The sequence below is a fragment of the Cyanistes caeruleus genome, chromosome 21 (genome assembly GCF_971803275.1).
Source record: "Cyanistes caeruleus chromosome 21, bCyaCae1.hap1.1, whole genome shotgun sequence".
NCBI lineage: Eukaryota > Metazoa > Chordata > Aves > Passeriformes > Paridae > Cyanistes > Cyanistes caeruleus.
Genome location: NC_141721.1, coordinates 6,046,206 through 6,068,848, shown reverse-complemented (window position 1 = coordinate 6,068,848; position 22,643 = coordinate 6,046,206). Strand labels below are relative to the sequence as shown.

General features: G+C 44.6%; 3 protein-coding genes across 7 annotated transcripts in view; 2 read left to right on the top strand and 1 right to left on the bottom strand.

Annotated features, from left to right (window-relative positions):
* The window catches only part of TMIGD1 (transmembrane and immunoglobulin domain containing 1), a 9,665-nt gene extending 6,196 nt beyond the window's left edge, over positions 1-3,469 (top strand). For 3 of the 4 annotated variants that reach the window (XM_023939263.2, XM_086859981.1, XM_086859980.1), the window contains 5 exons: positions 285-563; positions 1,342-1,620; positions 2,408-2,511; positions 2,779-2,807; positions 3,189-3,469. In XM_023939263.2, the coding sequence (XP_023795031.1) occupies positions 285-563; positions 1,342-1,620; positions 2,408-2,511; positions 2,779-2,807; positions 3,189-3,192 (695 nt within the window). In that variant the 3' untranslated portion in view covers positions 3,193-3,469. Of the gene's footprint in view, positions 1-284; positions 564-1,341; positions 1,621-2,407; positions 2,512-2,778; positions 2,812-3,188 lie in introns of those variants that run through there. The other variant, XM_086859982.1, reaches the window with a different exon arrangement.
* Positions 1-5,229, bottom strand: part of CPD (carboxypeptidase D) — a 36,866-nt gene extending 31,637 nt beyond the window's left edge. The window contains exons 1-3 of one of the 2 annotated variants that reach the window (XM_086859978.1): positions 4,968-5,229; positions 3,335-3,926; positions 3,131-3,182 (exon numbers count right to left, since the gene is read on the bottom strand). The gene's annotated coding sequence lies outside the window, so the exon portion shown is untranslated. Of the gene's footprint in view, positions 1-3,130; positions 3,183-3,334; positions 4,516-4,967 lie in introns of those variants that run through there. The other variant, XM_086859976.1, reaches the window with a different exon arrangement.
* On the top strand, positions 4,369-22,643 carry BLMH (bleomycin hydrolase). The gene is made up of 12 exons (XM_023939259.2): positions 4,369-4,607; positions 5,054-5,251; positions 5,624-5,733; positions 6,377-6,518; positions 7,746-7,834; positions 9,095-9,187; positions 13,653-13,808; positions 14,312-14,470; positions 14,568-14,635; positions 15,045-15,162; positions 16,829-16,898; positions 21,656-22,643. The coding sequence occupies exons 1-12, from the start codon at positions 4,595-4,597 to the stop codon at positions 21,805-21,807; spliced, it is 1,368 nt and encodes a 455-aa protein (XP_023795027.1). The 5' UTR covers positions 4,369-4,594; the 3' UTR covers positions 21,808-22,643.

Genomic DNA, 22,643 nt, shown 5'->3' with positions numbered 1-22,643 from the left:
CACTCCTGGCTTTAGAGATTTTGTTGTCTCAGGTCAAGCCTTGGTGTTCTGGCAGTCAGCTGCAAGAGCCTGATTTTTATTTTAAATAACTGTGAGGGAGCTTTGAGATGAAGACAGCTTCTTGTCTCAAAAACTAACATTCCACCTGAAAACAGCTGTTAGATTGAAACCTGAAAGTCTCATCCAGCCTCCAAGGTGGAGGTCTGGAGAAGTGAGCAGGGCAGCTTTTGTGGGAAGGGTATGGCTTAGGATGCTTAAATGTCCTTGTCCTCCTTCTTCTGCAGATGTGGAACTGTCTGTAAATAACCACACTGCTGACTTCACCCTGTCTACACAGCCTGGCCCTGCCGTCTCCCTCTCGTGCCTCGTACACAACAGCAGCCAGGCCGAGGAGCTGCTGTGGTACCGTGGAGATGGGCAAGTGGGTCTGAAAGATGGGAATAAAGTGAACATCAGCAACATCTGCATATCCCCAGTCAATGAGTCTGACAATGGGGTCACCTTCACGTGTAAGCTGGCACGGGACAAGTCTGTGCAGGTGTCTGTGATCCTGGATGTCCAGTGTGAGTCGCCGTGGTGGATTCCTGTGTGGATGGAGTAGGGTGGGTTGGAGTTGTGGGCCAGGAAGCTCTGTCTGGGTGGTGTTTTGCACCCTTGTATGCTGTCTTCACCAAGAAAAAATGCATTTAGGAGGAGATAACTCGTGTGATAAGACACTCCCTTTCCACAGTAATGCTTATAGCCTGACCTAGGCCTCTTTTATAGGAGTGGGTGGGCCCTTAAGAAAGATATTCTGGATGTGTCCCTGCCTCCACCTAGATTATTTCCCAAGGATACAAGTCAGGGCAGAGGAAATACTGGAGTGACAGTCTCTGCCACTGACTGCCCTCCTCATTCCCAGGGATCAGGAAAAGCTGCACTATTGTGATGTGTTAGACCACTGAACAAGGAGCACAAGGGATGTGTGAAGGGAACTTATTTTGTGTCAACTCTCCTGAATGTAGGAATTCTATGAGGTTGGAGCAAGGTGGGGTCAGTCTCTTCTCCCAGGTTACAAGCTATAAGAGGAAACAGCCTTAAGTTGTGCCATAGGAGACTTAGACTGGGTATTGAGAAAAATTCCTTTACTGAAAGGGTCATCAAGTCCTGGCATAGGCTGCTCAGGGCAGCAGTGGAGCCACCATCCATGCAGGGATTTAAAAGATGTGGCACATTGTGGTGTCCCTTGTAGTGATGGGTTACTGGCTGGACTGAGTTTCAGAATGTTTTTCCAGCCTGAATGGTTCTGTGATTCTATGAGCAGCATTACTAATGACCCATTGATTGCATTCCTGTGAACAGTTCCTCCCTGGCTGAGTGGAGAGGAGACCCTCCACGTGGAAGAAGAGAAAGATGCCACTTTGACCTGCAACTCCAAATCCAACCCTCAAGCCCAAAGCACCTGGTTTAAGGACAACCACAGCTTGACCCTGCAGCCCAGTCGTCACGAGCTGTTCCAGACCAGTGAGGTCTTTCGGCTCTCCATCAGGAAAGTGCAGAAGTCTGACAGCGGGACCTACACCTGCGTGGTGGAATCACCCTTGGGAAATGGGACAAGGGATTTCCACCTCGTAGTTGAAGGTAACAAGGCTGCTGGATAATAAGCTTTACAAATAACTCTCTGTTCTCCTTATGACAGCAATCCATTTATATTACAAAGTGTAAAGGGAGTGTGGTAAATTCCCTGCATGGATTTCTGAGGGCACAGCAACAGCAAGGAGCTCTCTCTGCACCTGTGCCTGGGACCACAGCACCAGGAAGAGCCTCTCCTGCTCTACCTGTTGTTCAAAAGCACTTGGCAAGTGTGACCTGGGGCAGGCTCATCCCACTGCTGCTCTCCCCATGCTGACAGGGCACACTCAAGCATGGTTTAAAGCACCTCAGGTCTTCCTTGAAGCATCTTACTCGACCACAGTATTCTGTCATGCTGCTTAAGAGCTGCTTAAGGCAAGAGAAGTTGTGCTCCAGAGGTCACTGCAGGGGCTGGGTGCTCAGGGTTCAGACAGGTGACAAGAAATCACCTCTGTCCAGACCCTTTTCATTTCTTCCCTCTTGGCACAGGGAGGGAAGCAATGTTACCTGTGCCAGTGGTACCTCTAGACAGCCTTATTTCTGAGCATAAGAGTGCCTGGGGAATCTTCTTCAGGAACTGGCGTTTCAATTCTTCAGTTCACTAAAATACAGGCTCAGCTCCCTTCCCTCCAGGGGACTAAAACATAGAGTCAGTCTACAGACAGCAGAGACAGCAACAGTTAACTCAGCAGTGACAGCTGTGGGAAAAGAAGTGTCTTTCCACAGTCCTGTGAAATGTTCTGGGTTATGTGACTGCATTAATTTCTCACATAACCAACCTCTTCTTTCCTGACAGATAAAAAACCTGTTTTTCCCACGGAAGCTGTTATTGCTGCTGTTGTGGTGGTTTCAATCACAATACTTTTTGGAATTGTGGCTCGAAAAGATAAATTTTTTAAGGTATGGAAAGCTCTAGTTTCATAGGAAAAAAAAAATAGTATTGTTTGCTGCAGTGCCCTGTTTTTTTTTCTATTACCTATTCTATTCTACTCTATTCTATTTCATTATGTTGCTTTTCACTGTTAGAAAACTGCTACATACTACCTGCTTTAGAATTACCAGTAGATAAATTAGATATTTCCTGTGGAAGCATTACGTACTTGTAATATTTGTAACAATATCCCCATGGCCAGGAAACATGAAAGATAACAGTTTTTTTCTTTTCAGTGCTTCAAGAAACAAAAAGAAACAGCTTTGTAAGTATTTGACCGCTTATTCATACTTTTTCCAAATGAATTCCTTCTTTAAAATTGGCAGAACCTGAAAAAGTTCACTCAGCATGATAAACCCACCCAGCTCTTGCTCTGACTGGTGAACATCAGCCCACACCTCCTGTCCCAGCAGAAAGGGGTCTCTGGGAACAAGACAGGACACACACAAATCCTGCCCTTCCCTGGCCATGCCAGGGCTCTGGCTACCCCTGTGTGTAACGACTGGAAGAGAAAAAACCCTAATGTCATATCCTCAGCCTGCTGACAGCTTTCTGGAGCTGAACACAGCACAAATTAATTCAACTTACTTGTGGGGTTTTTTCCCTAGAAGGTGATTTTTCGTTTCTTCTGTTCATTTTGCTGCAGGTAAAGAACACCCAGAAAACATCATTTCAGAAACAGAAAAGCCATTTGGTGAGATGATGAGATAAAGCACTGAAACCATTTTGTTGGGATCAAGTTTATATGGTTTTTCAAAATACAAGTGGTTCTTTGCATGTCTTGATTCTCACCTGCTGCTTAGAAAGTCAGAACTGGTCACTGGGAACCTTTCCTTGGAGCACCACTGAGGCAGGTGGGCTGCATGAGATGATGCCAGCTCTTGCCCTCCATGCTTATTCCAACAAGGAATGCATATACAGTCAAGCATGTGGGTTGTGTGTCAGTCTACAGAGGAATCTCTACAGGACTGTGATGCTGATGCACACAAAGTGAGGTGTTGAGCTGACAGCTCCTTTCTGTCCTGCAGTGTTATTCCACATGGCATTTGGGTGGTGGCCACCCAATTCCCTGCCCCTTCCCAATGATCCTACGGGCGTCTCAGCTTCTCTTGCCTGGGCAAAAGCTGCCTGGCACTCAGCACTGCTGCTGCACCTCCGTCTCTGTGGCTCAGACAGATCCCAGGGCTTGGGGCAGCCCCAGGTGCTTGATGACACACAGTGAAGTTCCAGTGTGATTGCTCCAGCGTTACAATGGGTGGAAAACATTTCCAGCCATCCCTTCCCTCAGCAAATGTGCCACTCAAGCACTTTTCTCAAGGTCCTGGCAAGCTGTTGAGGCCTCATCATGCCTTGGAATACTCCATTACTGTCAATACACTGCGAGCTGTAAATCAATTTAAGACAGTGATGTGCCAGCGCTCTTTTCAGAGGAGCAGGGCAGTTCCTCAAGAGGAAGATTCTGGAGCCTGATCTGGAATGTGACCCAGACTGTGTCCTTGACTCACCAGTGCTCAGGGAGGTCCCTCAAGGTGCCACAGTGGTGTCACCTCATGTTCCTGGGCACCCGGCCTCAACACCACCAGCTCTGGAGAGCTGTCCCAAACCTTCCTGTTAATCTGCCACAGCGCAGGGGGTGACACAATGCGGATAGAGCTGGGGACAACGGGATGGGGGTGCTCCGGATGGGTGTCACTCACCAAGGGGTGCCACACACAGCCCCCAGCACTGAGGCTCCTCGGGGCGGGAGGCCGCGGACTCCAGGGCGTGTGGAATGTTCTGGAGCCGGGGTTGTGTGGGTGAGGGGTCCCTGTGAGGGGTCTGTGTGAGGGGCCGGTGTGAAGGGTCATTGTCAGGGCTCGGTGTGAGGGGCCGCCCCACCGGCTCCCCCGCACTAAACGTGTCCCTCGCCAGTCACCGTCCGCCCTCCCGTCGCCGCTCTCCCCCCTACGCCCCCGGCCGCGGCCCCAGGCCCCTCTTCCGGCTTCCGGTGCCGGCGCTATAAGAGCCGCTTCCGCCTCGGGCCCGCGCCGGGATCGTGCTGCCGGTGCCGCCATGAATGCCCGCGGTGAGGAGGGGCCCGTCCGTGAGGGGCGGGAACGGGCGGAGGGGGTACAGCGGTGCCTCAGCCATGGGGGGCGGTTACCGGGGAAGGAGATGGAGGGGGGGGAATCTTGTCCATGGCGGGGATGGCGGGGGCTCATCGGTACCTTGGCAGTGGGTCAGGGGAGGGAAATTACGGTGGTAGGGAGGGGGTTACCGACCCTTACCGGGGGTGTGTAATCCGGGAGGTGGGAGACTCACGGTTACCTTAGCAATAGGTCGGGTGGGGGGGAGTTAGAGGGGGGAGCGGGGCGTTATCCGGACCTCAGCGGGGCTATGGGCAGGGATAACAAGGTGTAGCAAGGGACGGGAGCCTCACCGCTACCTCAGCGCTGGATGGGAGGGGCTGTACGTGTTCCCGGGGTGCCGGGGGTGCGGGCCCGGCGGTGAGCGTGCCCCGGTGTCCCGCAGGGCTGAGCACGGAGAAGGCCGTCGCCTTCACTCGGCGGCTGCGGGCCGAGCCGCAGTTCCTGCTGGCCCAGAACGTGGCGACATGCAACGACCCGCTGGAGGTGTGCCTGCAGCGGCAGGTGGTGCAGGACACGGTGCAGGTGTTCCAGCACGCCGTGCCCGCCGAGGGCAAGCCCGTCACCAACCAGAAGAACTCCGGTAAGGGCGGTCGGGGGCGGGGGCGGTGTTTGGGGGCTGACTCCTAACACTGATTGTGCCTCTGGGAGCAGCCGCTGCTCCACAGCCCTTTGTGCGGCCTTCGGAGCAAAGTCGAATTCTTGCAGCATCCTCCTTAGTTAATAACACACGTTAGACTTGTGGCGTTTGCCTCTTTTCCCTTCTGCATGGTGTAATTGAGAGATGTGCTTGCAATAAAAGATTTCGGAACACCTTCAGAGCTTTTTGGTATTGTAGAAGCCCAGCCAAAGGCTCGAGGCAGAACTGTGTCATGAATCTCATGGTAAAAGAAATTGTTGTGCAGCTCCTGAGCACAGGCGTTCCAGTTTAATTCCTGTTCCTTTGATCTCTCAGGGAGATGCTGGATCTTTTCCTGCCTCAATGCAATGCGTCTTCCTTTCATGAAGAAATACAACATTGAAGAGTTTGAGTTCAGCCAGTCCTATCTCTTTTTCTGGGATAAGGTACAGTCGTGTAGGTTGTTGTAGGATTGCTTATGCAATCAGGTTGTGACAGAACTTCTTTTAGGCTGCATTGTTTTTTTAGCCTGTATGAAAAGAAATTTCAAAAGTTCTTTAAAAATGTGTTTTAAATGCAGGTGGTTGAGCAAAGTGGGACTTTCAGCTTGAGAAGAAAGTTGTCAAGATGTTGACATTTTGGAATCCTAGAAGTCTTTTTTTTTTCAGGAGTTCTGTATATTTCAGAAGTTAACTTGTTGGTGGTTCAGGGGAAACATGACCATAGTAGCTCTGAGGTTTCAGTTTGTGCTTGTGACCTGATGGGTGAGCTGTGTGCCCGCTTCTCCCCTCTAAGGGAAATCAAGCAAATCTGGTACTATTTTGGGCCAGGCTTCATTGCATAACTTCTGCTTCCCATTGCCTGTTCCCCTACCTTTGAGCTCTGTGTGAAGTCACTCCTAAATATTTGGCCTAACAAAGAATTTTATAGGGTAGCACCTGGAACACCAGAGGGAAAAATGAGGACTTCATTGGATGAACAGAAAGTTGCTTCATCTATTCTGTACTTGCAAAGAACTGAATACTCAGCAATTAATTAATGCATAATATGTCAGACTTAAAAGGTGGTTTTTTTATCTGTGTGTTTTAGGTTGAGCGTTGCTACTACTTTTTAAATGCCTTTGTGGAAACGGCTCAGAAAAAGGAGCCAGTGGAAGGAAGACTGGTGCAATTCCTGCTCTCCAACCCCACAAATGATGGTGGACAGTGGGATATGCTGGTTAACATTATTGGTGAGAGAACTGGTGACAAGGAGCCCTTCCTGAAACTGCAGCCTGGTTTGAGAAATGGGGAATGGAATAGAATAAGAAATTGAGCTTGGGAAGACCTGGGAATTGACTAAGGCATATGATGCCATTAACCACTGTAATTTTTTTTAAATTGGAGACTTTTTTGGGGCCAGATTATAAATATTTGGCTTAAATCTTGTCTGGCATCACTTTTGCATAGTGTTGTTGATGATAAAAGCTCAGAAGATCAACAGATAATTAGACAGCCCTGACTTTCCATTTAATAAAAAGGTTTAAGCCCCTTTTCCAGTCATCAACTCAACCTCATTTATTTATAGCCATGTACACAATCTTTAGGGTACATGATAAGGAAAAAGCCACTGCTGGACGCAGATGTGCAAAGCAGGAGCAAAACTACTTGGAATTGCAGCCTGAAGTTGGTATAAAGATCAGTGAGAGAGAATTGATGTGGAATGTGGAAGTGCTGGTCTTACAAAGCTCCAGCAGGAACAGGATCCTAGGCTGCTGGAGATACTTAATTACACCAGCACTTGCTCTCATTTGTGTTGTGAAACAATGTGACAGCTTTGTAAATCAACAAGCCAATAATACTAATTTAGAATCACAAAAGGAATTTGTTTCTTTGAAGCCTGGAGGTTCCTTTTTTCCTCATCCCATTGCTATAAATTCTTAATCAGGGCAGAGATTTTGGCTGCTACTGTTACATCCAGAGCCTTGCATAGTGAGATCTGTGAGTGGCACTGTAATGTAGGAAGCCATTGAGCTGCTGCTGAGTAATAAATGTTGAGGAGGAAAGGAGACAGGAAAGTTAGTTTTAACCTTGGATAATTTACATGGAGTGATTCATAGGAGGCCCAATTCTTTAGAAGGTATTTCAGGAGATTAATTTTGAAGTAATCAAGGTTTTTTTTTTTCTTGGTGAACAGGACTTCCTAAAGCACTAATTAATTTGGAACTTCTAAGTTAAATAATACTGAGTAGTTCAGGGATTCCATGTTCTGGGATCCCTGTGGAATACAAATCAGAGGTCAAGATTCATACACAAATTAAAAAGTAAACTTTGGGTACTTGTAACCTTTAAATAAGAGCCTTTCCCTTATAATCTCTGCACAAACCCAAACTCTCTTTATCCTTCATACGGGTATGAGCTCTAGGAGCATTTATTGTATGAAAAAGTCAATTGTTAACCTGTAGTTTTATTCCTTTTAGAGAAGTATGGTGTTGTCCCCAAGAAATACTTCCCTGAGTCTCACACCACAGAGGCTACCAGGAGGATGAACGAGATCTTGAATCATAAGGTAAAATTGATTTAGATGATAAAACTTAGGGGAGGGTCTGGGAATGATCCTGCTCCAAATGTTCCTAACCACCTTATCCTTATTGACCAAACGGTTAAGTACATCTCAGCAGCTTAAATTTATTTACAAGCAGCCTAAAGTCTCAGCAAAGTCTGATGTTAATCTTGAAACATAGAGCAGGAAGGTGAGATCATGGAAGATGTCTGTTGTCAGGCTTCAGTAGCTTGAAAATACCTTTTGTGGTTTTAGTAGTAGTTATTATTAATCCTCAGATTTCCCAAGATTTTCTTGACATGTGGTTGCTTAAATCTCATTCTGCGAAACCAGCACATGGTGTCTAGGTGTCTCTTTCCCAGTATCTCATCTTTCTGTGTGCCAAGGTTTCTAGAGATGATTGCCAAATGTGGTGAAAAAGATGGAGGAAAAAAAATGTATTTTAAAAACACTGCATATTAAAATCAGGTTCCAGTATAGAAGTGCACAGCTTTGTCTGAAGGAAGGTGTTAACTCACTCCCTGAACTGCAGAAATGAATTAGCTTGGGAAAATTTTGGTGTAGGTGCTAGATGAAAAAGGCAATTAAAACATTTTTTCTAGTTTGCTACATTTTTTCCAGTTCAAATACTGCGTGCTCAGGGAAAACTGCTGAAATCCACATAAAAAATGCAAAATACGTGGTGGAATGAGCTTGGACATTTTAAATGTCGATAATGTTGTTCTAATCCTGAGCATGTCAAAGCAGCTGGTCCTGAGGGAGCCCCATCACTGTTCCTGGCCTTATGGATGGTGACACTAATGGGAAGCTTGTGCTGCTCTGACTGCAGCTGTGCATGCAGTGGGGAAATGCCCCTTTCTTTTCATCAGGCAAGAGATCAATTATGCATTAGAATTGTAAAATAAATGTGACAGTATGAAGAAAGTGTGTTCTGTGAGTCACAGAGTTGCTGGTGAGTGTGGATGTTGTGTCATCACTTATGGGACTGAGAGAAATCAAGCTTTAAGAGCTTAATGGCTGCAAGCCTCACATCAGTGGTTGGAAATAAGTGAATTGTGACTATTTGTTTATTTTTTGATGATATTTTACTTTAAAAGTATTCAATTATCTTGTTATTTTTTCAATGAATCAGTCTCTAACAAAGCTTCTGAAAACATGTTATATAGACTAAAATAGGTGCTTGAAACAAGCAGATAGGAAGTCCTGAAAAAGATCAGGTGACACCCTTCATACCTTTTATAACAAAGTGACTTTCTCTTTAAACAGATGAGAGAATACTGCTTGAGGCTAAGAAACATGGTGGAAACTGGAGGAAGCAAAGGAGAACTTTGTGCTGCCATGGACATGATGATAGAAGAGGTAAATAAACTAGTGTGACATGAATCTTGGAACAGAGGGCTGGAATGGATGAGATTGCTTACTTTTGTTGTGTAGCTGTTGGATCAGCCAAAACAAGTGTCTCTTGTTGCTTAACAAATTGTTCAAGTGAATTTGTTTTGCAGTCATTTGTTGCTTCCTTCATTCTGAGTTTTTCTCATCCTTCCAGACAAATATTTTGAATCCATAGGTTTCAGTATGACAATATTTTACAGACATCTGCCCCTTGCTGGGGGAAAAAGCAGCATTTTTTCTCCTGAGAGATCAAAACAGTAGCCTGTCAGGCTCTCAGAAATAGCAGGAAAGGTTGAAATTTGCATTCTGGTGGCTTTGAATGCAAATCTTGTAGCACAAGTGTTGTGCAAGGATTCCCCACAAGAGAGCAGAAAAGAATCACAAGAGGGAGGTGTCTGCACAGGGCTGAGTCCAGCTGAGGGCTGGTCCTGGGGGGCAGCAGAGGAATGAATTGCAGCATGGCTTTGGCTGTGAATTGACTCCATCACTGTCCCTGTCTGCAGTGCCTGAGCCTCCTCCTGCTCACACAAACATCATTCTTCTCATTCTGTGCTGCTCATATTCAATTCTTAAAATGACAAAAATAACTTAAACTTGAGGCTGTTTTAGTGTGACAAGAAAAAGTGTGTATTTATTTCTCAAACATACGATGCCAAGTGACCCTGTGGTTAAATGTATATCTGTAGAGGAATCAAAAAATCAAATGTTTTGGTGTTGTGTGTTTGCTTTTTCTGCAATCCACTGAACATCACTGTTAGGCAGAACCTACCTTGGGCTATCTCTGTAAAGTTTTAGTTCCATATTGATAAATGCACTTTTTTGTGTTTTGGAAATTCATCTTTGCACTTAATGTAAAATTTTTTAAAAAGCTTCTTTTTATCTAATTTTAAGATTAGGTTAAAAGAAGAAAACTGATTGGTGTTCCTTGGGTTTCATCAAAACTGTTGTGAAATTCCTGCCTTAAGAATGTTGTGCTTTGAGCCTACCCCTGAATGTTGCCAATTTGCACTTAGTTCAAAGGTGAATTAATTCAACTTATATGCACTGTGTGTCCAAAAGCCCTTGGAGGATTCTGCTGCAGACATCAAAAGCTTCCTAGAGGGGGTCATTCTTAGGGCAGGGATAGAGTTCACTGCTAAATGTTTCTTCATTTATTTAGAGTCTCTTGCCCTCTGATGAGATCCTGGAACTGACAGTTCTGTAAAAGTTCACATTAATTCTCTGAGGCTAACACAGCATTTTCTCCTGCAGTAGTAAAGGTGGTTTGCACGTGCTTAGATGTATATGAGTGGTATTGCCTCTATTTTTGTGGTAAAGCAGAGCTTGGTTTTGTTCTGGGAGGTTCTATTTGTGAAGCAAATCCTGGTTTGCTCCTGCTGGGATCAGTGCTCAAGCTGAAATGGGGGAATTGTTGTGGAACACAGGATTAAAATATTCACTCCAGAGCTTTATAAACATTCTTATCAAACTGGTGCACAGCAGGTCAGAAGCTGAAATCAGTGCAGTTCATGTGATAGAATTTTTCTTCCTTTACTGTTTTCCTTTGTAGACTTCCTTATCAGGAGTGTCTTCCTTTTCCCCTCCTCACTCAATTTGGGGTTTAGCACAAGCCACTCTATCATTGCCTTATCTTGCTTCTAGTGGTCACTAGGGCGATGTAAGTCACCTTTTAGTTTAAATATGCTTATTTATTGGTAGAGGAAGCTTGTGAGATATGAAGAGAGGGCCTGTGTTGGGTGTGGTGGCAAAACAATTGAGACAGGCCACTGCAGGCTCCAGTGCCTCTGTTCACTGGAGACTTCTGTCTCCATCATTTTCTTTCCTCTGGCTGGAGTCCATTTGGTTGCTGCTCTCCTTTTAGGCATTTTTCTTATTTTGTGTTCATGGCCTCATCTCTCAGTGCTTGTGGTTATCTGAGGTAATGGGAGTGTAGCCACAGCAAACTGTACCTTTTGTGCAGTCTGGGCAAAATTAAATATTTACAGTAGTTCAGGGGTTTATATTTGCTCTTGTGGTGGTTTGGCATTTAGGAAAAGAAGTGAGAAACACCCCCAGAAGTGATTTCTCTGGGAGAAGCTGCTGGGAGCTTCCTCTGTGTCTGAAACAGCCCAATGGCTTTCCAGTTCTGAGAACTGACAGCATTTTACACCATTGAAAATTAGGTCCACCTCGGTGAATACCACCTTTTAAAAACCCAAGCCTGAGAACTTCTCTTTCTTTCTGGATTTGAAAGTAGCAGAGCTCTGGTGGAGCCAGCCCTGCTCCCGTGCAGCCTTGGCTGGGGGGGTGGTTGGGCTAAACCCCAGTGGCTCCTGGGCACAGGATGGAGACTGTGGGGCCCTGCTCCAGCCCGGGCTGGGCCAGGCTCTGCTGCAGCCTCTGCTGTTTCCTGGGCCCCTCCCAGGAAATCCTCCGGGTCCTGTTCTGGCAGAGCAGCCAAAGCCCCTCCCCAAGGGGGCCCTGGCCCCAGGCTGGGCCAGGCCACGGCTGCTGACACTTGCCAACACCCCCCACCCCCAGCCCCACACAGACCTTTACCTTTAAATAACTCATCCTTAAAATAATACCCCAGGAGTTCATAGCCTGTGAACACACCTCTAAGGAAGCTGTGAAAATAAAAAGAAATGTCACAATAACAGAATTTTTGCCCAGGCAGCTGCTATTTGTAGAAATAAAAAGCCATGAGAGAACTGTTTCTTGTAAAGAAATCTCCATGACATGACAAAAAAGACCTTCTTCCTCTCCCTGCAAAAATTAATAAATAACTGTTGTATAGTTTGTTACTGTTTTAACATCTCAAGTTTTGTCTCTACGTTGTCAGTCAAGAAATGAAAAGTTTAGGTAAGGAGAAGAAAAGTTTCTGGATGTTTTATTCTAGTTTCTTATTCTTGTAATCCTGTTAATAAAGTTTCTTTATTCCTTAAAAAAAAAAAAAAAAGACAACCGACAAAACCTCAAATTAATGAATATAAACCACTCCAGCTCTTTACCATATTTATTGAGAAATGTGTGAGTTTCTGCAGTAGAAGCCTTATGCCCACACCTTTGTTTCAACCTGTAATTAATCTTTTCGCTTGTTTTCTTAAATCGCTTGGAGCAAGAGCACCTTTATTTAGCAGGAGCATTGCACTCCTTTTACTGCCAGCACAAAAAGCACATTAACATAAAGCCAGTTCTTATGGAACCTTAGGATCAGCTCCAGATAGAGTTAAATCAGGTTTGGGAAAGGTGTTGTGTCTGCTGTGCTGTGTGTGAAGACTGCCAGGCTGGGAAAGCTGGCACAGACCACAGGAGCTGGATTCCAGCTCAGAAGGTGCAGCTGAGATTTGACTCCCTCTCCTCTTTTTTTAAATAACCTGATGGTTCCTTGCAAGGAAGAGACTTGTGCTCAGGACATGGACAGAGCTGAAGATCAGTGTCAGCTGAAATAAAACTCATTCAAACCTGTTTAACTGTGATTAAATTCACTGTCCCCAGAGTACCTGTGGCAGGTCCTGCTCTGTATCTCTAAGGACACTCATGTGGTTACACTGCCAGTGTTGGCACATTTTCTGATAAGCCCTGTGAGAAAGTACAGTAGTGGTTTTTGAAGTGCAGTTTTATATTCTGATTTACAGGACGGCTGATGACTTAAAATCTTTTTGTGCTTTGTCAACTTTTTTTGTCAGTTTGTCAACTTTTTGTGCTAAAAGTCCAAAGATAGCTGCCAGCTGCAAAGGATATTATAGGCAGCAGGCAGGGAGCTGGAATTAAATTGCATTACCTGCCAGCTCAGCCCTAAACAGAGATGTTGTTAAATGTATTAAAAGAGATGAGGAGATTATTTTGGGGTTTTGAAAAGAAGCAAAGACCCATCTTTGAAGTCCAAATGAATGTTGCAGTAAAAAATGAATTAGTACAGGGGAAAATCTGGGACAATGTCCACGTTAAAAGGTCTGGTTTATCTCTGCATGGGGCAAACCTGGTGGAACAGGTGATGCTGAATGATGAAGCCTTTTAAGAATTAGTTTGATAAGGTTTCTCTGGCAGTGTTGGAGGAGTTTCAGAATTACTTATGAAATGTTGTGATGAGGCTGGGAAGTCTCCTGTTTTTTGCTTTGGGCTGCTGCATTCCTAGGATAACCTGGAATTTGTAATTTTCTGTTTTGCTGGAGCAAAAACCTGAGAACATGGAGTGTGAGAGTGGAGAAAGAAACTGTGTTGATTTTCCTGAGGCCTTTCAGATGGCTTTGAACTGCTGAAACACCAAGATTTCAGGACCTGAATGCAGATAATTGATGTGTTTATTCATGTGTTCAAAGGTGACCGTTAAGATCCCATTTCTCCAGCTGTTTCTCACATGGAGAAATCCATGCTCCAGTGGTGTTAGTGTGGTAGGAGAGGCACAGCTGCATGTTCCAGCATGCTCACAGCTCTTTGCTTCTCTGGGCAGGTATTCAGAATAGTGAGCACTTGCCTGGGCAGCCCTCCGGAGACTTTCTGCTGGGAGTTCCGGGATAAGGAGAAGAACTACCACAAATACGGCCCCATGACCCCGGTGCAGTTCTACAATGAGCATGTGAAGCCTTACTTCAACATGGAGGACAAGGTTGGGGGTGCTGAAAACTTTCCAAGGCCCTGGTTTTTTTTGCTGCTAAGCTGTTTATTTTCCACTGTTGACAGTGCCTGTCCCCCCTGTTGCTGCAGCACCTGGGATGGGCACTGTTTGCCCAAGTCAGTGGGTTTATTCTCACTGTTGTGCTGTTTGTGCTCTACCCTTCAATTATCTGGGATCTCCTGTTGCATGATAGTTTTGTAATGATAAAATATGCAATGATCTAATCAGTTGTAATATGTCATGAGACAGACATTAGAGAAGGAGTAACACACAGAGCTCCTCTGCCACGGTTATGAGGTGAACTTGTGAAACAAAACAAAAAACCCCAACAAACACAATCTTAAAAAACCTCCTACTTCAGCCAAGTGGCTTGTGTGCTAATGGGGCAGACATCAGGCTGGGACAAAAACCATTCCCTGAAATCTTTCTAGATTCAATCTTCAAAGATTTCAGTTATATTGCACCTTATTTTATGATATCTTGGTTTTTGACAGATTTGTCTAGTGAACGATCCTCGACCCCAGAATCCCTACAACAGGCTCTACACAGTGGAGTACCTGGGCAACATGGCTGGAGGGAGGAAAACTCTCTACAACAACCAGCCTGTGGAGGTCCTGAAGAAATTGGCTGCAGCATCTATTAAGGATGGCGAGGTGGGTTTGGTTTCTCTTTGTGGGTGGCACAGTGCAGCCCATGCCACGTAAAACTCCTGGGATTTGGCCCAGACATGACCCTTCCCTCTCTTTGCAGGCTGTGTGGTTTGGCTGTGATGTGGCAAAGCACTTCTATGGCAAGCTGGGAATCAATGACCTGAATATGTGAGTAGAGAATCAAACAAGAATGTCGTTTGGGATACTCAGTGAGGACATGAGCAGTGCTTTAGCTGCTCAACAAGCTGATTTGTACATACTTTGGATTATATACCTCAAGAGAGTATATTTAAGTAATTCAGCAGCAGCAGAATTTTTTTTTTTTTGCTTGTTAGTTTAATCTGAATCCTTTAAAGTTGCACTGAGAGTAGTTGTTAAATATTCTTACTTATTTAAATGTATAATATATGGTGAGAGAAGCTCCTAAAGGGATCAGGTTTTGCATTTATTCTGACATAATAATTGGCTGAACTCAAATGCCTGCGCAGTGGCTCTTGGCCCAGGGCAGTTTCCTGGTTCCCTGACATAGAACTCCTGCTGCATCCTTTCTCATGTGCCTTATTTGTCTTTCTGCTAGATTTAATCATGAGCTGGTGTTTGGTGTCTCCATCAAAAACATGAACAAAGCAGAACGACTGATCTTTGGAGAATCCCTGATGACCCATGCCATGGTCCTGACAGCTGTCACTGAGAAGGTAGAGTCTCCTTCCCAGAGTTCTGGTGCTGGCAGGGATGTGTTGGAATATCCTGGCAGCTTCTTTGTGTCCTGGGCTCACTCAGTGTGCCACAATCCCCTGGTGCACAAAGCCTGCTTGTTTATTCCCTTTGTGTTGTTTGTGTCTGAGTGTTCAGAACTATAAATATTTAACAAGGAGGGAAGAATTTTAGACATGTCAAAGGACTTCTTTCCTTTTACCCACAAACTTTGATTGGAGAGCCATGGTTAGTCCAGTCTAGTTTAGAGCCTGAAGCTCCTGTTAAAATACTGGTAGGAGGCACTTTGCAGCAGGGTTAACCTCCTGCAGCTCCCTGGCATGTGATCTCTCTGACCTCTAATTAGGGAAGGGAAGTGGTGTCCAGCATAGCTCTGTGGCAAGCAGCAGGCTGAGAGGAATCCACAGCTAGATCTGCTCCTGGCACCACAACAAAGCACATAATGAAGTAAAGAGAAACATGCAAAAACTTACAACTTGGGGTTATCTGTGAAGTTGATGTTTCCATTTATTTCCAGAAGTTGTCATTATTAAAGTTTCTTTGAAGTGATTTCTTCCTGTCCAGCTTGACCTTGGCCTGAGGAATAACAGCTTGCACAGCACAACAAGTTTGCCAGAGCTGTGGTGTTTTGAGACTTGAGATGGAACTGCTGAGTCATAAGAATGTTCCATGTTACTTTTTACAACTCAATATGATTTTTTCCTGTTTTCTGCATTCTGAGCTCTTAATGCTTCCATTGTGTATCAGGTTACATGAACACTTCTCTGAATATCTAACTGACAAACAAGGAAAACTTTATTTTTGGTACTTCTTGAAAACAATCTGAAGAGGCTTTGAGAAACTGAGTTGTAAAATATAATATTTTGGATTTACTTACTTTTTTTTTTATAAAAAGACTTTGAAGATTTTTAAAAAATATATTACAATTTTACAACATCAAAAATTGATATGGATTAAATACATCTTTTGGTTAAAAGGTTAGTGTACTTGAATGTGCTCTTCCTACTTTCTCCCTGAGAGCTGACATCCTTGGTCTGGGAGCTCTTGAGTGTCCCACCTTGAGGACTGGACTGTTCTCTCTTTTCAAGACAGAATAGAAGCATTACAACAATATTCCACTCAATATCAAAAATGGACATATAGGGTGTTTTTCAGGTTAGTTTTTTCTATTAAGGTATTTTAATTACACAGCACCAGACTTGGAGCTGGATTTCTAAAGGGTTTGCACTTGTTCTTACCAGTGCTGTTTTGAATTCTGACAGTTCCTTGTTCCTTTCCTCTGATTCCCAAGACAAGTTGTGCCTCCTGTGCTTAATTTTCCTCATGCTCTGATGGGGGACAGGGAGAGCAGCTTAAATTCTGTGAGTCAATTAAGTCCAAACTAGAATTCAGTTAAATTTCAGCTTCCTGATAAAATAAATATTGATTGTGGACTCTCTTCTTCATCACATTTCCTCATATTTTATCTAAGTAGGTAAATGAGTACTTTATAAAATGGCATTTCTCCATCATTAGCAAGAAACCATTGAGACTCTCAGGGTTGGAGCTCTGTGTTTTCCTGCTGCTGGATTTGGATGTGGAATGGGTTGCCTGATCAGATGTGGCCTCTCCTTCACCACTGAATGTCATGGGCTTGTTTTGGCACAGGATGGGCAAGAAGATGCATTCGAAAAATGGAGAGTGGAAAACTCCTGGGGTGAAGACCGTGGCAATAAAGGTAATTTATAGTCATGAGAGCAGAAAGCTGAATGTTTGGAAATAAGGATGTGGAAGGAACCATCCAATAACCAGACTGGTTTGTGTATGGAAGGCATGGGAAGATACTGATAGACTTCATCAAAAGGTCTTATTTTATCAAACTTTATTCCTGCCTTATCAATTTTTTTAAGGTTGTTCAGTTTATTGCAGGGAAGCTGCTGATACTCTTAAGCCTTGATATCAGTTTTCTGTTGATCCCAGGTAAATTCCCAGCTATTACCCTTGCCAAAAACCTCAGCAGCTGCAGGAGTTTGCTCTCCCTTTGTCACACTGGTCAGAACCTCGGCTGTTTTGTTGCTCCTAATCCTTTGCTGCAGAACACAAGTGTGGAAAATCTGGTAGCACGAGTCCAAAAACATGGTGGTGGATGTCCTGTGAGACACCAGGACCTCCTGTGGGTCTGTAAGCAGTCTGTTCATAAAGGGATCATGGATAAAAGTTTGGCTGTATCAGTGAAATAGGATCACTGCCAAGGACTGCACTGTGTAGGAATGTTTTTTTCTTTCTAGTATAAAAGAAGAAATACTGCACCATTTTTAAATGCACTGAAGCTTTTGGTAACAGCCAAGCTTTAATCTGTGCACTGCACGTGGTGCTCATGCTGGCTGTGGCTGGTGGGATTGAATAACCTTCCTAAGCCATGTGTGAAACTGAAGTGCTTTTTGTTTTCTTTTAAAGTACTGTTTGTCAGTCACTGCAAGGCTTTGCTTACTGATTTTGTAAACGAGGAAATGAGGACATGGCTGGTCCCAGCTTGTGCTGTGAACAGCTGCAGTGCAAACTATTCAAACTCCAACAGCTGTCTGGGGAAAAAAAAAATTAAAAATCGTAATTCTGGTTGCCTTTTGGAATCTGTGCCAAAGCCATGACATGCAGCCCCTCTCCTGTGCTCCTCCCTGGTGTGACAGGCACACAAAATCCAGTCCTCACTGTGCTTCTGCTTGTGCTGGGGGTTCTCCATAAAGTTGTTCTCCTGTTGCTGCTGTCCCATCTGCTCTCTTGGGAAGGCTCTGAGGGCTGTGCCAGGGCCCTGTGCCAGCCTGGTGTGGCAGCAGTGTGGACACAACCCTGAATCACAGCTTGGAGCTGGTTTAGGAAATTGCTTCCAGTGGCTTCCCTGCTCATGGAAACTGGGAATGACCACAGGGTGTTTCTCTGCTGCTCTGAGGGACAGCTCTGAGTTCCCCAGCCCTCGGTGAGTGGGGCTGGTGGTGTGAGAGCATCCCTGCTTTGCCCTGCCAAGGCCAGGCAGCTTTTCCTATGCAGAGCAGAGGAAAGCTCCGTGATTTTTGTCATCAGCTGAGTGAGACAGGCTGGATGTGGGCTCAGCCGTGACACAGCCTCAGTGGTGAGTGTGCCAGACCAGACTCTGTGTCCCTGGGAATAACAGTCATTGCTGCCCACATTTTTCTGCTGCACGTTAATCCCAAATGTTGTGCTTATAGGATTTGGTGTGACAGAACTTTCCCAGTCTTGGTTTACTTCTGGGAATAGACTATTTTTGGAGAACACTGTTTTAGCATCTGATCTTATAAGCTTTTCAGTAACAAAAACATCTTGTAGGAAAACAGAATATTCTTGGAAAAGTGGCTTAATTTATGTTGTGGCCTCTTGGTCTTGCAGTTGTTTCTCTTCTGAATTAACTGCATTCATTCACAGCAAGGTATTACAATAAAAGTCTTCAGACTTCAAGGCTCAGCAATATGACAGTAGTGAAATGTTCTTTGGAATGTTGGAAGGAAGTAAGTAAAGAAGCCAAATCAATGCTGAGGTAACATCAAGAGCACGGGGCAGCAGCTGGACCCTGACACTGCTACAAGTGGTGCCTGCTGGCTGGGACTGAGCTGTGGCACCCAAATCCACACTCACTTCTCAAGAATGAGTTGTAGAGCTGTGTAAGAGGAGCTGGTTGTTCCTTTGAAATAAAATAGGAGTCCAGAGTGACTTAAATAAACCCTGCCCTGTCTTGTCCCCAAGGCATCTGTGTGGACTTTGCAGGGTGAGTCACTGTCCCTTATCTGTGGTGTACCAGGGAACACCATGGTCTCTGGAAAGTCTTGCTCCCTGACTATGCCTTGCTCAGGGAGTTGCTTAGAAAAGTGCCTTGACAGAATATCCCGTAGAAGTAGGACTCTATTTCAGACTGCTTTTTTTTTCAGGGAGCAGAATGCCTGAGTAATTTTCTTGGGTATGACCAAATGAGCTGCTCTGGAGCAAAAGGCAACTGGACATGTCCTCCAGAGCTCCTTCCCAAACACTGGGAGAGTCACGGAATTATTTAGGTTGGAAAAGCCCTTTTTAAGGTCCAAAAGAATCTAACAGTTTACCCAGCGCTGCCAAGTCCCCACTGAACCATGACACATCTACACAGCATTTAAATCCCTTCAGGGATTGTGACTCAACCTGATGGGGTTTCTTCTCCTTCCTGCCCTGATTTTCCACTCTTCAGTGTCCAGGAAGGCAAGGACTCAGAGTTTGAGCCGTCTTGCAGTGATACTGAGTGTGTCTCACAGTGATAAGAGTTAAGATTTTTATCTTACCTGCTCTGTTAAGGAATTGGGAAGCTGTGCTTGGGTAGGTCCAGCACAAGAAACCAGAGTCCACATCAGTGAAGAGTCAGCCAAGAATGATGCTAAACTTGGCACAACCCAGCTGGGGCCCAGTTGGGTGTGGGGGATAGGAGTAAGCCCCAACTCCCAGGATTTCTTGGACAGCGTGATCGAGGGTCCAGCCTGCAACAAAACCCCAGGGACTGGACTTGAGTCATTAACAAGCAAACAAATTAGTTTTTTGTGAGGAAAGAGCAGTCTTTTTTCATGTCGGCTCCATCTTGTTTTGTTCCAAGTACAGTCCAAGATGCCAGGTGCCACCTGTTTACCCTGGCTGGAATGGTGCAAGACTGGGAAGATTTGGACTCCTGGTTTGGGAATTATGGGATGGAGTCAGTTGTATGTTCACACTCCAGAGTGGGCAGAACTGAAATCTTGTGGTAGTGCTTGTCCTGGAGAAAGGGAACCCCTGTGAGCCAGCTCAGCTTTGTCTCTCCTAAATATTTAGTAACTACTTTATATCTGTTGTATAAGTGTTTCTGGAACCCTGTGTGTTTTTCCTCAAGGAATTAACACAGCTGTTGACAAACATTGCTTGTTTTCTTAGGTAAAAAAATCACTTCCCAATCAAATATTTCCTTTCTGTTTTATTGGCTCTTTTTCAGCTACACAGGCAATTCTAATTATTCTGAGTAGTCCTTTGTTCTGGAGACACACAGGATGTTATTACCTAACTTTGAACCCAGCTTATCCCATCGGATATCTTTTTTTAAAAGCAAGGAAGACAGGAATACTAAATCACACTATGGAGGGGTCCATCTGCTTGTTTTGGCATGAAAGGAGCTTTTTTAGGATGCATCTCCAGCTAGAAGTGAACTCCCTTTGGGCTTTTCATGTCTTGTATTGGCTGTTGCTCTCCTGCAGGAAGGCATTTCAAGGATTTAACTGTAGGCACCCGGTGTTTGTGCATCTCTCATCCCAAATGTGACAGAGGCACTGTTTGTTTGCTCTCCCCAGGCAGGGGTTGCAGCACAAGCACAATGTGGTTCTCCAAGGCCCTTTGGGGACTTTCAGGGGCTCCCCAGGTGTCTGTAGGATGTGTGTGGGGGTCTGCACTGCCCAGGACTCCCCAAAACTGAGTTATTTGCATGTTCTGGAGTCGTGCTCGGTGCTTCCTCCCCGCTCAGACGCTGCGATCCCAATCAGCTCCGAGGGACAGGATGTCAGAGGCAGAGTTCATTAATCCTCTCAGGGTGCAATTACTTGTTGGCTCTTGGGAGTGAAAGGTTTTTGTGTGTCCCAAGAACTCATATCCTGAAGAGAGGATAATCAAGGCAGCTCTCTTTGGCAGTGTTTCCTAAATGGCTTCTAGCTCAGGTTACAGTTGATAGGGGTTTTAATTTATGGGATTATCTGATCTCTTGCTTTAGAAACAAGATGGTGGAGATAGATGCATTTATTGTCCATATTCTTTGGACATTTTCTTTTTTCATTTGATTGTGTGATGATACAATATAAGGACACGAGGAACTTTATTACATAAAGCCTTTTCATCTGTCTCCTAAATGCTTCCTTTTTCACAGCCACTCTTGTTCCCAGTTCACCTGGAATAGCTTGTTTCCAGCAGCACCTCTCTGCTAGAACCTCTAAAGTGACTTCCCTCTCTCCCAGTTCAAAGGGTGTTCACTGTCATTTTCATATTAAGAGAGACAATTACGATTTGCTTCAGCCTAAGTGTGATTTAAATGGCTTTGAAGAGAGCAGTGGCTGCCTCTTACTGCAAAAACTAAACCAAGAAAGTTTTCCTAGAACAGATTGATACTCACTTGTGAGCTGAAAAATTGTAAAGCCTCAAATATAATCAAATAATTTTACATTCTGCCTTAAAGGCTTTGTAATTTCCTTGAGTATTCTCAATGCCCATTTTAACAGAGCACACATGAATTATGGATATTCTGGCTCTTGTGTTTCCTGGTGGGCTTCTTGCCCGACCTTTCAGTGCAGACAAAGTCCTTCCTGTATGTTCACTTCCTTGAGATATTTTTTGGTGTGTTTTGAGAGATAACCAGTGTGACCAGGCCCTGTTTAATGCATCATTCATAGGTGAGGTTTGTCTGTGGCTGCTTTCCTGCAGTGGCTGTGTGCTGTGATGCTGTTTTCCCCCCAGGTTACCTGATCATGACCGATGACTGGTTCTCCGAGTACGTGTACGAGGTGGTGGTGGACAAGAAGCACGTGCCCGAGGAGATCCTGGCCGTGATGCAGCAGGAGCCCATTGTTCTGCCAGCCTGGGACCCCATGGGGGCTTTGGCCAAGTGAAGCATGGAGTATTTGCCTCCTCATGGCCATCAGAAATAGCTGCAATAGAGAATTCCAGCGGTCGGAAGCCATAGCCAAACAATAACGAGACCGAGCCCGAGCCCTCGGCCTGGTCCCTATTCCTGAAATGTAAGTTAAGGATCCTTGGGAAATAGCGCTTCACTGATCCAGCCTCTCAGACAAGCTGCTCCAAAACTCAAAAGGGAAAAGGAAAAAAAAACTCACAATGAAAGCAGATGATAAGTGCTGTCAATGGCAGTTTGATTTTCCCTTAAATTTTTAATGCGATTCAGCGTGGTAATGTAGTAAAATGATCTTGACCATGTTCTCCCTAAAAAAATTAGGCATTAAAGGCCCTTTAGAATTAATAGTTAGCTGATTGTTAGAGCAAACATATTGAGATAATTAACCAATTATGGTCTGACTTGTCCTATAAAAGAACTCCCCCAAAATATTTTATTTATTTACATTTTTAGTTTTGCTGAAGTTCTGGAGGGAATGTATGAATTGAAACTGCTAAAAATGACCCTCAGAAAATTTTCCAGCAGAATTTGGGAAGGGGAACGGTTTCCTTGAGGTATCCAGTTCCACTTGGTTTTATTCTTCCATCATTGAGCTGGGACTGGATAACTCCCCCAAGGGCCAGTGCTATGTCTGTGTGCACAGGAGCGCTATTTTTCAGTTATTTTAGCAAGAACAACCATAAATACGTTCACAGGTGGAGTTAGTGTCATGCTCAACAAAAAAAACAATGTTTTAATTGCTGCATTTTATTTGGTTGTTTTAAAAAACAAGATGGTGCTATGAAGCTTTTGAATAAACACTTTCTAAAGTGA

Coding starts and splice junctions, on each gene's coding strand:
- BLMH (XM_023939259.2), top strand. Junction 7,835..9,094: donor ACGAGATCTTGAATCATAAG/GTAAAATTGATT, acceptor CTCTTTAAACAG/ATGAGAGAATACTGCTTGAG. Junction 13,809..14,311: donor ACTTCAACATGGAGGACAAG/GTTGGGGGTGCT, acceptor GGTTTTTGACAG/ATTTGTCTAGTGAACGATCC.